The 16,485-nt window shown below is 37.9% G+C and overlaps 1 protein-coding gene across 2 annotated transcripts in view; it reads left to right on the forward strand.

The window, feature by feature from the left end:
* The window catches only part of ACOX3 (acyl-CoA oxidase 3, pristanoyl), a 92,311-nt gene that overhangs the window by 41,069 nt on the left and 34,757 nt on the right, over positions 1–16,485 (forward strand). For both annotated transcript variants that reach the window (XM_007496804.3, XM_001372621.4), the window contains exons 8-10: positions 5,986–6,082; positions 14,714–14,896; positions 16,228–16,350. In XM_007496804.3, coding sequence (XP_007496866.1) covers positions 5,986–6,082; positions 14,714–14,896; positions 16,228–16,350 — 403 coding nt within the window. The remainder of the gene's footprint in view (positions 1–5,985; positions 6,083–14,713; positions 14,897–16,227; positions 16,351–16,485) is intronic.

Below are 16,485 nucleotides of genomic sequence, written 5' to 3' on the forward strand. Positions count from 1 at the left end.
TTAAATGAAGGGAATATAATTTTCCAATCAATGGCTTTAGAAAATATAATTGACAGCCTATGGACCTCCTATAATATAATTTTAGACTGTCCCTTGAAGATTGTGTAAAGAAAAAATAATTCCATTCTGTATTAGTTCTGTTTTGAACCAATTGTGCATTTATTATATATCATATACAACATACTGTGTAAGATGTAACATGTTATTACAATGTTAAGACACACGAGGGTGCTCTAAACAGTAAACATAAAGAAAAATGTTTAGCTACTAAAATTTAGGGGTAGTTGAAAATACCTAATACAACAATGTCCATTGTTGACAACATTAGTGAATTCTGACTCCTGTGATTAGGCAAACTAACTGACCTTTTTATTACACCCAGTTTCCTAGACAACTTTAATAACATAAAATGATTTTGAGATTGGATTTAAGGGATTCAGATGTATCAAAGATTCCAATCCAAAGGGTATCCAATTTAGTAAATGCTTCTGGGGTTTAGAGATTCAATTCAGTTAAGTAAACATTATTAAGTACCTATGATGTGTTTAATATAGAGAAGAAAAACAACACTGTTCCTGTCTCAAGGAGTGTACATTCTATAGAAAAGACAAGCCCTGAGAGATGAGAAATCTAGTAAATTGACAAAAAGGTCCTCCAGAGGTGGAGGCAGTTCCTGAGATGGCATTAGGAGAGGCAGATAGCTTTTCAGATTTGGGGATCAGGCTTTGAAAAGTTGTAGAATGAGAGAAGGAATGTTACCCATGAGGAGCAGGAGGTCAGACAGTTTGTCTGGAGTAAAACATGAGTGAGGAAGTCAGTTAGAAACTATGTGGCATTTAATACTCCTCATAACCAGACCCCTTTCTTTTTCTCCTTCTTATATGCTACTTCCTTCCATATTATGATTCGGCTTCCCTAGCTGCTCTAGTTGCTGTTCATCACAAACAGCATTTCATCCTCTGTTTTCAGGCAATGAGGAATTATGGTGGATAGTGTGCTGGATTTGGAGTCAGAAAGATCTGAGTTCAAATCCAACTTCAGGCAGCTGTGTGATTCCAGGCAAGTCACTTAACTGACACCTGCCTCAGTTTCCTTATGTGTAAAATGGAGTTAGTAACAGCAACTTCTTGTGAGGATCAAATAAGATTATATTTGTTTTTTATTTTTATTTTATATTTCTTGTCATGCAAAACATGCTTTCATATTGGTCATTGTTGTAAGAGCAAACTTATACAAAACCAAAACTCCAAAATAAAGCCATAAATGCACCGCTGTGAAAGACAACTCCAACATTCTTCTGTGGAGGTGGAGAGCATTCCTTGTCATAAGCCTTTTAGGATGGTCCCAGATCATTGCATGGCCGAGAATAGCCAAGTTTTCACAGATAATCGTTGTATAAAATTGCTGTTACTATGTACAATGTTCTCTGGGTTCTGCTTATTCCACTCTGCATCATTTTCCTGAAGATCTTTCCAGCTTTTTCTGAAATCTTCTTGCTCATCATTTCTTATAGCACAATCGTATTTCATGACCAACATGTACCACAGTTTGTTCAACCATTCCCCAACTGATGGATATCCCATCATTCTCCAATTCTTTATTACCACAAAAAAGCTGCTATAAATACTTTTGTATGAGTAGGCCTTTTCTCCTTTTTTTATTATGAGATGATATTTGTAAAGCACTTAGCATAATGCCTGGCATTATAAATTAATGCTTGTTCCTTTGTTCCCCAGCCTCATTCTCCCTTCCATGTCTTTGCACCAAATCGTCCTGTGCCTGTGTTCCTTCTTCACCTCTGCTTCTTAGTCTTCCTGACTGCTTCAGGATTCATCTCAAATGTTCCTTTCTGTAGAATGGCTTTCCTGGCCTTCCTCACTGCTGAGTTTTCAGATGTCCTTCCTATCCACTGCGGTCTTCTGTGTCCCTGGCTAATTGTGGGTCTCTGCTATGAGATTGTTTGCTCCTTAAGAGCAGAAACAGTGTGTTGGCTTTCTTTGTATCATTAGCATTCAGTACAGTGTCTGCTCCAAGAAAATACTTAATAAATGTTTGCTGTTATTGAAATAAGTTTGAAAGTACAGTTTGGAGTCAGATTGTGAGGACTTTAATGCCAAATAGGGAGTTGATTTTTTTATCTCAGAGGTGACAGGGAGCTTCACCAGCTTCTTGAGGGGAATGACGTGGTCACATTCAGGTTTTGGGAATATAAATTTAGCATTTATATGAAGGATAGACTGGAGGAGGGGGATAGGATGGAAGAAAGATCAATTAGAAGGTTCTTACAGTAATCCCAGTAAAAGGAAAGAAAGCACTGAATTAGTTCAGTGATTAATCCTACTAACCCCATTCTATAACATACATGAAAAAGGAGATCTAGAGAAGGTATCTTTCTTGCTCCAAATCAGGCACTCAACAGGCCACATCTAAAGGCAGTTCATTTTTTAAAAATACTTACTTTCCACTTTCCATCTTAGAATCAATACTCTATATTAGTTAAAAGACAGAAGAGTAGCAATGTCTAGGAAATGGGGGTTAAATGACTTGCTCAGGGTTACACACTGTCTGAGGACATATTTGAACCCAGGACTTCTTGTCTCTAGGCCTAGATCTCAATTTACTGAACCACCTAGCTTCCCTTGGTTAAATAAAAGAGAAACCTTATAAAGAATTTGGAGCTTTCCAAAAATATGTACACTTTCTCCCTCAATCCCAGGTATTCATATTTCCTTATATATACCTGAAAATATAGTCATTTGTAAGTTCTTTAGCAGATTGTTGTCAGTATGATTTAGTTTTGGAATGTAGACAATAATGATCTGAGTAAATCCATCTCCTGAGGGATAGTCTTCCACCTTCAACTAGTGTAGTTCCTTTCTTAGTGAAATAATCTGAATTTATGCCAACAAAATGTCATTTCTGTATCTGCCTGCTTGTGTCATTAGTCTTATTTTCTAAAGTTCTCTTTATTGCTGCCTCAATAAAAGAATACAGTTTATGAAATTGAGAATGATCTTAATAACCAGGTAAGTTGCTATAGGAACTACTGATATTTTTCAAGTACATTTAGCACAGTTTATAGAACATCTGTTAGTGTGAATAGGCATGTTCTCTAGAGTATTGTGAAATAAACTTTTCTAAATTGGCAAACTGAATCCTTTCATTATTAATATAACTTTTCATTGCATTGATGTATATGGTTGTCCAGTATTTTAAAAACTAGGGACATTATGATCTTGCCAAGTATACTTTTCAGTTCAAGGGAACATATCCATTTCTATTTGAAACATATACCAGAAAAATGTGAATTAAAAGGGACTTTAGTGGCCACCTAGTCCAGCGTATAACTCAAAGGAAGCCCTTCTGCAGCCTTTCTGATTAAGGAGTTCTTCAGTCTTTGCTTATAGATTTCAAAAGAGGAAGAGGAGTTGTTGTTTTTGGAAAAAGCTTGGTCTTCTTTTAGAGAATTTAAAGGGTTAAGAGGCTTTGTCTTTTCTCAAGCTTATCTTGACCTTTTTGCAATTTCCCCAGTTTAATTCTACCTTTAATAACCAAGCAGAATGTCTAATCTTTCCTCCATGTAACAACCTTTAAAATCCTTCAAGTCAGCAGGTCTAGTGCTTGCTTTAGTTTCCATTGTTTAAAAATATTTTTCTTAATGTTTATCACATTATATTACAAGGTACAAATTTTTAAAAATCAGTCATTTTTTTCTAGAATCTTTTAAGACTTGGTTTCATAGTCTTTACTTTGAAGTAACTGAGTACCTGTATATTTAATTTCTAATACTTTTCACTAACTTGTGTGACCCTCAGCAACTCATCCTCTTTGTGTGTTTCTTCAACTAAAAAGTGGAGATAATAAATAGCACCTCCCTCAAAGTATTGTTGTATAGATCAAATGGCACAATGTGTAAAACACTTTGCAAATCTTAAAGCACTGTATAAATGCTAGTTATTATAATTTCTAATTGAATCTATATTTAAGTTTCTAATATTAAAACTTTTCAACAATTTCTAAAAAACAAACCTTATAATTTCATCTCATCATAGAAAACTGTCTCAGGAAACTGAGATAAATGTTATCTGAGTATGGATATAGAGGGAAGTCAGTACCTAAAACCTGAGGACAAAATATGACTTCTGTTAACTGTACCACTTTTTTGTCAATGCTGTTGTTCCTCAGAATATTAACTGTTCAAGGGCATTTTCCCTTTTGTATCAGTCAGACCATTAGCAAAACAGGAAATGAGACACCTGAATCTTGGGAATTGGATGGCTATATGTCTGGCCGTATGTCAATGTCACTGCTCATGCCAGGGCTCATTTCAGCCAGCATATCAATAGCATGAATAATAGATTACATTTACATAGCATTTTACAGTTTACCAAGATCTTTACACATCTTGTTTATTTGATTTTTATAATAACCTTTTGAGATAGCTAGTGAAAATATTATCCTCATTTTGCAAAAGAAGAAACTGGATCTTAGAAATGCTTAGTGACTGCCTAGTATCATACAAATAGTGACAGACTTGGGACTTGAATCATGGCCCACTAATTTAAAATCCAGTTCACTTTTCCTTCTACCTACTATCTTCCATATTCAGTCAGCTCAACTCAATGAGACCATCATTCCTTTTTTTAAAATCACAAATAGTAGTAGTAGTAATGAAAAGTAATAATAACATACATTTTCCACCCATCAAACTGTTATTTAGCACAAGGAGGAAGGTTTGAAAAGGTTCTGAAAGCCCATGGTAATAATAAAAATGCTTTGCATTTCAGCTTTACAAAGTATTTTTCTTGACCATAAAACTGTGAAGTATGTAGAGTTCAAGTATTATCATCCCCCTGGAGGTAGAGCTTCAGAGAAGTAAAATGTTTGCCTATCCTGGAAGTTATGCTTGGTAGAGTTTAGGAGTCTGGCCCAAAGAACTAAAAGTTCAACTTTAAGTGGCTTCCTATTACCTCTAGGAGCAAATACAGACTCCACTATTTGGCTTAATCTGGTTCCAACCTTCCCTTCCAGGCTGGTTACACATTGCTCTCTTCCATGAACTCTGGGAACCTACATGTTCCTACTTTTCCTCATGTATAGTATTACACTGCCAGGCTCCATGACTTTGCCCCTGCTGTCCCCTCTGCTGGGAGGGCATTCCCTCCTTGCTTCTGTCTCTTTGCTCACTTGCTGCCTTTATGATTTGTGCAGTCCCTAATTCTCTGTAGGCTTCAATTTCCTTATCAGTAGAATGAGAGGGTTGTACTAGCTGGTCTCAGAGATCCCTTTCAAGGCTAAATCTAGGATCTGGTAAGTATATGGACATAGATTTTTTGAGAACCTGTTAGAGTCCCTTTAATAGGAAGTTTTAGTCTTCTCCCTCCAAAGTCACCTTCCATCTATTTGGTCTATACCTGAGTAGGTGTATGGACATGCTTCCTCCCCTTTAGAACGTGAGTTCTTTCTTTCAAAGCAAAGGCTGTTTCATCTTTTTTTTTTTTTGGTCGATATTCTTCATGCCTAGGACAGTGCCTGGTACACTGTAAGTGGCTGATAAATACTAATTGATGGATAGAAATAAAACCATTATAAGAATAATTTCTGTAGCTCCATTATATCATTCATTGCTGGCCCCCATCTTTCTGATCAGCTATTCCTCTATGCCTTCTTAGCCTTTGCCATTCTTGTATGTTTCCTTTTGCAAATTTGCAGTAGGTGATGTACCTACACACTTCAGATTTTCCTCTGTGCCCTTTACTATATCAGGTTTTGGTAGTATTCCTGCCTTTACTATTTAACCAGCCTACCTCCTCCAGCCTACCTCCTCTTCTGGTCATATCTAGGGAAGGAGAATTTTGTTTTTTGGGTCAACTCTGATGTTTAATTCATTGTTAACAACATGGTACAACCAGCTTGTGAAATATCAAAATTAGTTCTGTGATACCAACTGAGTTCTGAGTTCTCTTATTAATTTTTTTTTGGCAGATTCACTATGTTTCATAATGTTAGAATTCCCCGGGAAAATCTGCTAAACCGAACAGGTGACGTCACCCCAGAGGGAGTCTACAGTACTTCCTTTAAGGTACAGTACTCTTGTATTGAACTTGTGCATAAAATGAGGACTATCAAAAGAAAATTTATATGAATGATCCATTGTTCATCATACAAAGAATGACATTTTCCAACAAAGTGAAATTTGGCTCTTTTTGTGGCAGTAATATGCAGTAGAAAGAGCATTGAAGCTGGAGTGCTGGATTAGAATTTGAATCTCAGCTTGTTTCTACTGCAAATGTGAGCTTGGGCAAGTCACTCAATCTGTGTGGGTTTCAGTTATCTCATCCGAAAAATGAAGGGGCTGGGCTAGAAGATTTCTAAGGGACTTCCCAGTTCTAAAGGGCATCTGACATTTCCCTCATGGATGCCTGCTGCAGCAAAGGCATTTGGAGCAGAATCACATCCATAGGATAAGCATGATCTCCTTTAAGAGAAAGGAGACAGGGTCAGGTAAGCTCTAAACACTTCCAGTTAGGCTTTTGGGGGTTGTTTATTAAGTAAAGTCCAAGTCAATAGGCAATTCTTTTCAAATGAATTTGCTTAAGGTTTTCACACTAAGCCAAGTAATCTAGGGCTATTTAAAAGTAAAAAGAAAAAAAAGTGAGCATTTATGAGCTAGTCATGAACATGTTCAGGCTGCAAAATTCATGCTTCTCATACTTGCTTCAATATTCATTGTAGATGTAGTAACACACCAGATATCAGTACATAAGTATTCAAATGAGAACATTTACAGCAAAGGTTCATTCTTGGAATGTGCACTCATACTGGCAGGCTAGGTCCCCAAAGATTGGCAGTTACTCCTACCCCCCTCAGTATTCTAGGGATAACCCTGAAGCCCTGAGGCTTCTACATTATTGCACTTGAACTCCTTATCCAGCATGCTCCCCCCTATATTGATTAACTACTTGATAGCTAATTGTTACAAAGGCATGGCAAGAATAGGAGGACAAAAGCATTTCCCCTAACTTAGAGATGTGTTTTTCTCTGTGGAGAGAGGGCTCAAATTTGAAGCTGAAAGGTACTTTCATACCAGTAGGGAACATATTTGGCTGACAGATACCTTAAGACTTCTGGTTTTCAGAGTCCTTTTCTCAACTTGTAGAGTTTCCATCCAACAACTAGCTTTTAGGTATGTTGTCACTAATGTAATAAAGAATAAACTGACGGAAACTTAGAACTTCTTGAGTTAGAGAGGATGAAGTGAGGGGAACCAGTTTTTTCTACAAATGACTGTGTTCTCTGACTGACTTTGACTAGAGAGAGGACTGCTGCAGGGACCTGAAACTGCTGAGGGATATATATATATATATATATATATATCAACATGCCTAAGGACAAGGGATACAAATATGCATTGGTTATAGTGGATAGACTGACTAAATGGGTTGAAGCATGCCCGTCCAAGAAAAGTAACACTGCCACGGTAGTGAAATTTCTATTGAAGGAGATTATACCGAGGCATGGCATTCCCGATACCATCGACTCCGACAAGGCGTCCCAATTCTCTTCCCAGATTCTACGAGAAATCTATAAGAACTTGGGGATTAAGTGTAATTAGCATTCAATCTATCAGCCCCAGAGTTCGGGGCAGGTTGAAAGGATGAACAAAGAGTTAAAAACACAAATAGGTAAACTCTGTTCAGAAACATATTTAAAATGGACAGATGTTTTGCCTCTTGCTTTGTTCAACGTTAGAACCAGGCCTAGGACTGACCTGCACATATCACCTTTTGAAATGCTGTATGGTCAGCCTCTTTGGCATGGTAGGACAGTAAAGCCACCTTACTTGTCCATCTTAAGAGGGGAATGCATTCTTCATGAATACTTAAAACAGATACAAGGTAGGATTGAAGAACTAAGGAAACTGGGTTTACTTGTGCAAAGGATACCACTAGATTTTTCATTGCACAAGATAAAACCAGGTGATAAAGTCTATGTCAAGAACTTTAATAGAGAATCTCCTACAGAATCAAGATGGATCGGACCTACTACAGTCGTGATGACAACCCCAACATCTATAAAGGTTGATCAAAGAGATCCATGGTTCCATGCGTCACATGTGAAATTGCACCACACCCATAATATTGAGTAGCCCTAGGAAAATAAGTGATAAGCAAATGTAATCCCCACCCAAAACACAGGAAAGCACATGAGTACTAGCCACCAGAATACAATAGAGAGAGCCCTGCACAAGTTAAAATAATGAAAAGATAGCACCCATGAAGATATACAGCCATAATAATACAAAAAAAAATGAGAGCCCTGCACAAGTTGAATTGATTACAGAATAGAAATGCACCGCTAAATCTGAAATATATAGTAAAGTCTCTGAAGATATGCAGCCATTAACACAGAAAACAAAAGGAAAACCTTGCATTATCTACCTGAAATAGTAACAAAAAAAAATCTATCTCCAAGTAATACATACAATGACAAGTCAAAAAAAAGTTACATACAGTAACCATAAGATAGACCTTGAAAAATATACTCTGAGGCATAATGCATACATCCATGCAAGAAGAAAACACAAGTTCATCTTACCTACAAGCACGAAATGGTACACAAATGCAAATGCAAATGCTTACCTCATGCATAAAGAAAGATAAATTCTGCATGCACGGAGATTTCATCACACTTCCATGCAAAAGTAACTTTTCACTCATACACACACACACACACACACACGTATAAATCTCACACACATGCATTGTTCGTGGTTTGTTCGTGTGTTCCTGGGTTCCTGATTGTTGCAGCGTATCCTGATGGAAAGAAAACAAGTCTTCAATCAAGTCAGGACGATGGCGTATGGCATGCAGACCAGATGAAGGACCAGAGTGGAAAGGAAGAGAATTTCTTCAAGCAACGTGAATGAACATGAAAGAACTTTGGAAATGTGAAATTTGGAACTTTTGGCCATGAAGGTTATGTAAGGATTCGTCGTACATGTGGACATCACATATACATTTGCATGCACATCCTACATAGCAAAGTAACATAATTTGTGGAATGGGTAAGTATACAATATGTATGACAACAAATGAATACACTGATAAGAAATTTCTGTGGAAAATCCAAACAGACTTTTCTGTATGAGTTTGCACAGAAATCTACAAGGATGTACATATGTAAAGTTATACTAAGTTACTAATTGACTAATGAGCTAACTTTTATAGTAAGTTTATTAATAGTCTAACTACTAACAATAGTAATAGACTAGTGAATTGGTCTAAGACTTAGGAAATAGAAACATAGAAGTTCTATAGTAGAAAAGTTAGATTGTATTATGATTGTAGGTTAGCATTTGTTAGTGATAGGAGATTTTCTTAGTAAATTTATAGACATTAGGAATTAGAATATTTGCATGTTCAAAATGCTATTGAAATTGTTGTAATGATTTGGAAAATGTTACTTATTGTGTTATGAAAACTATATTCATGTAATTCCCTTACCTAAATCATTTTCCCATGACCCATTCTTAGCTTAGAATTTAGATGGATAGAACAGCTAAGAGGAGTTTAGGATTTGTTATTGGGGGAGGGGGTAAGAGTATATTTCAGATAGCAAAGAGTTAAGATAGAATTATTATTAATAAGGTAAGTATCATTAAAAATAAAATGTATGTTGCATTTTTAGGGCTAATAAAAGGGGGGATTGTATTAGAGATATGAAAGAGAAAAGATTTTGCAGGACATATGGACCAAGATGCATCTAGCTCTAAAATGCAAAACCCAGGATTCCATAGGAATGTCCCCGGGTTGGTGGCAGTTGGAGCTGAGTTGGGGGTTTGCTGGCCACACGGTGGGAGAGGAGAAACTTGGCTTTTGAACTTAGTCTCTTCTCTGGGCAGTTGGAGCTGAGGGAGGGGTCTTTTGTGTCTCTGTGTCTGGGACTGGAAGTCATACTTTTCCCTGGAGGCTTTTGGCTGGCCACACTAAGAAGAGTAACTGGGCTTTTGAACTTAGTCTCTGGCTCTCTGGCTCTGAGCAATTGGAGTTGACCAGAGGGGCTTTTTGGTCCCTGGGTCTCTGACTGGGGGACAGACATTTGCTCTCTGGAGTTTGAAGTTGGCTGAGAGACTTTTGTGAAGCTGACTTAGCTTTTGGACTCTGGTGAGGCTGATTTGGTTACTTGAAGTTCTCTGACTTTGGACAGTTGGAATTGACAAGAAGGAGAAATCTAACTGAAGAAGAAAGAAGATCTTGAAAAGCCATTGTCCTCCATCTCCCTATCTCAGAGTCACTGTTTGTGACTGAAGTACTCCCTCAAACCTTTCTAAAATCATTCATTTAGATTAGGGACTTCCTCGTCTCCCTTACCTCAGTTTCCCATCCTGTTATCCCAGTAAGCCCCTTACCTGAGAAAGAAACTTAGAGTATTTTATAATTCACTCGGGGGAGGGAAAATTGGGAGGAGAAGGGTGGCAGTTGGAGCAGGGAGGAGGAATGGAGGGAGGGAGGAGATTAGGAAATAGATCTGCCATCGTTAGGGATCAATAAGTAGATTTCCCCAGAGCAGTCCCTTGTGTACCAGTATCCCTGTGTGTGTGTCAGCATCCCCCAGCAGCATTTCTCTGTCCTCCATTACCATTAAGCAGTCTCAGATTACCTCAGCAGTTTCAGGTCCCTGCACCAGTCCTCTCTCTAGTCAAAGTCAGCCAGAGAACACAGTCATTTGTAGAAAAAAATGCTTCCCCTCAGTTCAACCTCTCTAACTCAAGAAGTAATAAGTTTCCGTCAGTTTATTCTTTATTACACTAATGGATGCGTTATTCTCTTGCTTAGCTCAGCTAGCTCCTTGAAAGACATAGTGTCCATCTATCACTGGCTTGGATCAAGCAGGTCTTTCCTCAGGACTGGTTATTCACCAGATGTGGCTATTGCTGCTTCTAGTACCAGGGGTCTATGCTACCACCTCTAGTAGCTGAGGGGACTGCTAATGGTCAACCTTTTGAAGCACAAAAGTCACAACATGGTCTGTGCTGAATCTAGACTCATTGACCCAAGAGTAGGAAAAAATAAATACAGAAGACACAGGGAGTGCTGAGGCTACCACAGTCCCACCTCCTACTTAGAGACTCACAGTTGTTCTTCACTTGAAAGCCACCAGGAAATTGAGAAGTATAATAAGGGATTAACTCACTGATTTTAAGAGTAGGTCAAGGTTGTCATTGAATAGGATTTTTGTAATGTCTAGCATAGTGCTTGGCATGTTGTAGCTGTTAAATAAATGCATGTTGATTGATATAATAAATTTATGGTAGTATTTTTACTCCTATCAAATAGCTATATATAGCTGTTACCCTGTGACTAGTCAGAAAGCTCTATGAATCCTTGAATCAAAGTTCATAAGGACCTCAGAGGATGCCGAGATCACTCTGGACCTAAATTGGAATCTTCCCCCAAAGCATCTCTGATGAGCACTAAGTCAGTCATCTAGCATCTTACATGAGGTCTTCTAATAATGTGGAGCTCTCTATTTCTTCCAGCAGCTTTATTTCTCTTTTATACAGTTTTACTTATTAGAAGTATTTCTTTATGTAGAACTGAAGCCTACTCCTTGGCAATTTCTACCCATTATTCCTAATTCTACTTTCTAGAGCCAAGCAAGAACAAGTCTTATATAGCTTCTACACCCTGGGGTGATTAGGATGGGTGGGTAAGCCAGCCTAGCTAGAGGACCCTGAAGGAAACCAGAAAATTAGACTTCCATTGACTTCCATTTCCCAATGGGCTTGGATGGACATAGTCTAGGATCTTGTATCTAAACCCTCAGAATGGCAGTGCCCTCCTCCCCTCCCCAGAATACTGTCCCTATTTCTAGCCTGTCTCTTTTAGCCATCATTGAGAAGATCAGCCCTTGTGAAAAATGGGCTTGTTCTTTGATACCACTAATACCAGCTACTGACCACTTCCATCATTAAGTATGTAAACCCCCAAACCCCTGGAATAGTAGTGCTTTTAAAACCCTCTACTCCCAGGTTAGTCCACACAACCACCATCAGGGAAGCAACCCTTCTGAAGAAGAGGCTAGACGTCTTGCCAGTTTCCAACCAACTGCCTCCAGCAGGGCAAATTATCTGAACTAAAGAGCAGAAAAAGAGGCAATGGGGTGTTATCAGTCAATTCAAACCTCTACTAACCTGATCACCACTTCTTCAGACCATGATCTGATAGCCCAGGACCTGGGCCAAGAGCCTGGGGATAGTAGTGTCTCCCCAGAGCATGGACCGTGCCTCCTTCCTTGTCCCTAGTCTCTACCCAATGGAAATGTGGCCTGGCAGATGCTTCTACAGGTTCCACAGTCACTGCCCCTTGAGGAGCCATAGCCATTGAAGACTTAAAAATGAGAGTTGCTATCCCCAAAGTTTAGTACAGTCAAACAATTCAAAATGAATTGCTATCCAGCTAGGTGACTCAGTGGATTGAGAGCCAGGCCTAGAGATGGGAGATCCTGGGTTTAAATGTGGCTTCAGATACTTCCTACCCGTGTGACCTAGGCAAGTCACTTAACCCCAAATGCCTAGCCCTTATTACTCTTCTGTCTTAGAAAAAAGTAAGGGTTTAAAATAAAAGATGAATTGCTCTCTGACACCATTGCCCCTTAAATGACCACTGAGCTGAAATCTCCACTATGTGTCTCCCACTAGTAGAACATGTGCTCCTTTAAGGGCAAGGACTGCCTTTCTTCTTTACTAGTATCCCTAGGGTTTTGCACATGATAAATACTTGATAAGTGCTCATTCATTCATATACATGACAGCCTTTCAGGTACTTGAAATCAGTTGTTATTTTCTAAGTTTTTTCTTCTTTAGGTTAAATACTCCAGTTCCTTCAATCAGTTTCCATATCACCTGATCTCCAGTCCTTTCTTCATATTGTTTATCATCTTCTGTATACACTCCAATTTTTTTATGTTTTTCAAAAAAGTATCATCCCAAACTGAACATAGTGCTTCAGAAATGGTGTGACCAAAAATGCATTTTTGTGTCCATTGTGAATACTGCCTGAGAATGTGTTATTAGAAGCTTTGCAGCTTTTTTGACTGCCAGCTCACATAATTAACTTCATTTTGTGTCAAGGAAGTTCTTCCCCTCCCCCTCCTGAGTAGCTTGACCTGTTGGTCAATGCCAGGTTTTACGTTTGTGTACATGTTGTGCGTCAATAAAAGTCAAGGTTTTGGGCTTCTTGGGGAGAATCGAGAAGGGAACAGAGAAGAGACATGGGAATGGAGCAGGAGGGTAAGGGGGAAGGAGGAAGAGTCTTGCAGACTAGGGAAGCACATGGTCAGGTTACTTATAGGAATGATGAGATTTAAACTGATTGTCTACCCTTTCTAACAAACTTTATAAAATATATGTCTGGGTAGAAATATTATTATAATTCTTACAATTTTGAGCTTATGGTTTACTAAAACCCCCAGATTTTTTCATGTCTACTCTTCTCTAGCTAGCTCTTCTCCATACTTTTCCAAGAGTTCTCTCTCTTAAATTTAATCTTTTTACATTTGGCCAAACATTTGAGACAAATGAAAGTCATTTGGATCCTAATTATGTTGGCCCAGCATGTTAGCTATCATAAGGGGAAAAAAAGGGTTAACTATAAAAAAAAAAGTTGTACTGGACTATATTTAAAATAGGGTTGCCAGGAATGTAATTTATTCCAAAGAGATTTCTTTACAATTTCTTTACAAAATATAGAAAAAGTGAAATAAGAAAATCAGAGAGAGGATAGGGTAAGATATCTAGCTTAAGCACTAAGTAATTTAATCCTGGCCCCTGACTCAACCCAGGCAGGGAGAGTTAGTCCTTAGCTAGCCTCAGCAAAGCCAAAGACCTGGGGAAGTCTCTCTCAAGAGGTAGGTCTCTCCTAAGGCTAGTTATTTTTTCCAGAAAATCCAGGAAAGGAGTCAGCCCTTTTCACTCTCCACGTGTCAGTCCAAAGGAAGAAATTTAAGAATAGCCTCTCCAGGAACAGGGTCTCAGGTCCAGTCAGCCGATTCTTCTCCATTCTCAACTCCAAAGAATGAAGAATTGTTTCTCACAGGAAGTTCAATTCCAAGTAGAACTCCAAGTAAAACTGCACTCAGGAAGTTGTAACTCCCTTTTAAAGACACTTTCTTTTGTGTCATTTCCTGTGCCTTCCCCTAATTTTACATCTACCAATCACAGTTGAAGCTTTGCTTTAGGACTGCTCAGGAGCAGTCAATTTAATTCTGATTCATCACCCACTATTGCACATGTGAGTCAGAGACTTCCCCACTCAAGTGTGAATAGGGTATTTACACCTTTGGTGATTAAATCTAAAAATGGGCAGATCTACCCACTTAACCTAAAGTAGGGTGTTAATACTCTTTGTGATTAAATCTAAAAGTGGGCAGGGGAGTTAATTTAATTTTCACAATTAAGGAAAAGTTAATTTCATTTTCACAATCAGGGGAGAGTTAAATTTAATCTTCACACTATATTTCTGGCATCTTCAAATTTTATAGGCCTGCTCTTTGGGAAAGGATAAAGTCATAGCTAAACATTCATTTCCTCTACCTCTTAAGCAAGTCAGGCATTTAGCAAACATTTATTGAGTTAATTAAAGTTTTGTCTATTACTGCAACCAAAGCACTTGTTGATCGCTTCAGTGATCTCTGTTCTTTATACCAACAGGATGTCCGACAGCGTTTTGGTGCTTCACTAGGTACTCTGTCAACTGGTAGAGTTTCCATTATAGGAATGTCTGTGGTGAATTTGAAACTAGCTCTATCAATAGCAATTCGTTTCTCTGCAACTCGCCATCAGTTTGGACCAAATGATGATGAGGAAATTCCAGTCCTTGAATATCAAATGCAGGTATATACTCATAAAATGGGATTTCATTTGTTTGTATGTATGTATGTATTGGAGAATGGTGGAATTTATTTATATATTGATTTAAGTGGCTATAGTTAGGTGATTGAATATTAGGGAAATCTTTCTTTTTTTTTGTCTTAAAATTTAGAATATTTTTCCATAGTTACATGATTTATGTTCTTTCTCTCCCCTCCTCCCCCTCCCCCATAGCCAACACTCAATTCCACTGGGTTTTACATGTGTCATTGATCAAGACCTATTTTCATATTATTAATATTTGTACTAGGGTGATCATTTAGAGTCTACATCCCTAATCATATTCCCATTGACCCATGTGATCAAGCAGTTGTTTTTCTTCTGTGTTTCTACTCCCACAGTTCTTTAGGGAAATCTTTCAAGGCAGAAGCTAAACAACAGAAATATGGCCTGCAACACAGGATAGCATTCAATGATTAATCATTGTTAATGACTCTGAATCTTATGCTCCAAATAGCTAATCCTCATCACCCTCTTGGTGGTAAGGTTGCCTTTAAGTACTGCTTGGAAGGTAGTTAAGGGAATTCTTATATAATAGCCAGTGTACTACCTATAATATTTAAATAATTAGAAAAAGAGGTGGAGTGGTCATCACATAGTAGAAGTGAAGGCAAGGGGGTCTGAGAGCTATGAACTATTGAAAAGTTTAGAGGAAGGTCTCTAGCAAGTTGGGTGAATCCTCTAAAAAATTTCTAGAATGACATGAGCAATGAAATGAAAAGCCACAGATATGTGTTCTGCATCAGTCAAGTGAATACCCACATCACTGAGATCTCAGAGCTTGCAAAACGAACAGGTGTTTGATCGGTGTTGATTTTGATTTTATTTTTTTTATGAGCCCTTCACAAATGAACATTAAAATGATATGAATCCATATTTTCAGTTGGCAGGATGGGTGATAATTTATCATAGCTGATAGGGATCTTCAGAGATCAGTCTTCCATTATCATTATTATCCCTGAAAAGTGATATTCCAGTGAATAGGAACTCACTGCTTCATGAGGCAACTTTTTTTTTTTATTGTTGGGCAGTTCTTGTGGTCTGAAAGTTTTCCTTTTTGTTTCTTCATTTAAAAAAATTGAATGTGAATCTGAAGAAAAGTAAGAATATAATTTGTCAGTGAAATGTTGTAAGGTTGGTGGGATATTAAGAGTATGATTTTGAATCAGTATCAAGAAAAAATCATTGGAGTGATTTAAAAAAATCTACTTAAAAGACTTACAGGATACTTGGTAAGAGCGAAGTATGAAGTAGTATCTTCCATTTATTCAGGTTTTTTGTTTTTTGTTTTTCAGCAATGGCGCCTGATTCCTTACTTGGCAGCTACATATGTTTTAGACCACTTCTCAAAAACTTTGTTCATGGACTTGGTAGAACTTCAGCTAGGCCTTTTACAAAATGATAAAAGTATAAGGCAGGTAAGATAATAATACCAAACATTTGTTGGTGTGCTTATGGTTACTAAAGTGATGCTAATTGAGTAGCTATGTTATGTTCAATGGAAACACAATACTCTTTTAGTTCAAAACAAATTAAGGTACTTCTTTATAGAG

The sequence above is a fragment of the Monodelphis domestica genome, chromosome 6 (genome assembly GCF_027887165.1).
Source record: "Monodelphis domestica isolate mMonDom1 chromosome 6, mMonDom1.pri, whole genome shotgun sequence".
NCBI lineage: Eukaryota > Metazoa > Chordata > Mammalia > Didelphimorphia > Didelphidae > Monodelphis > Monodelphis domestica.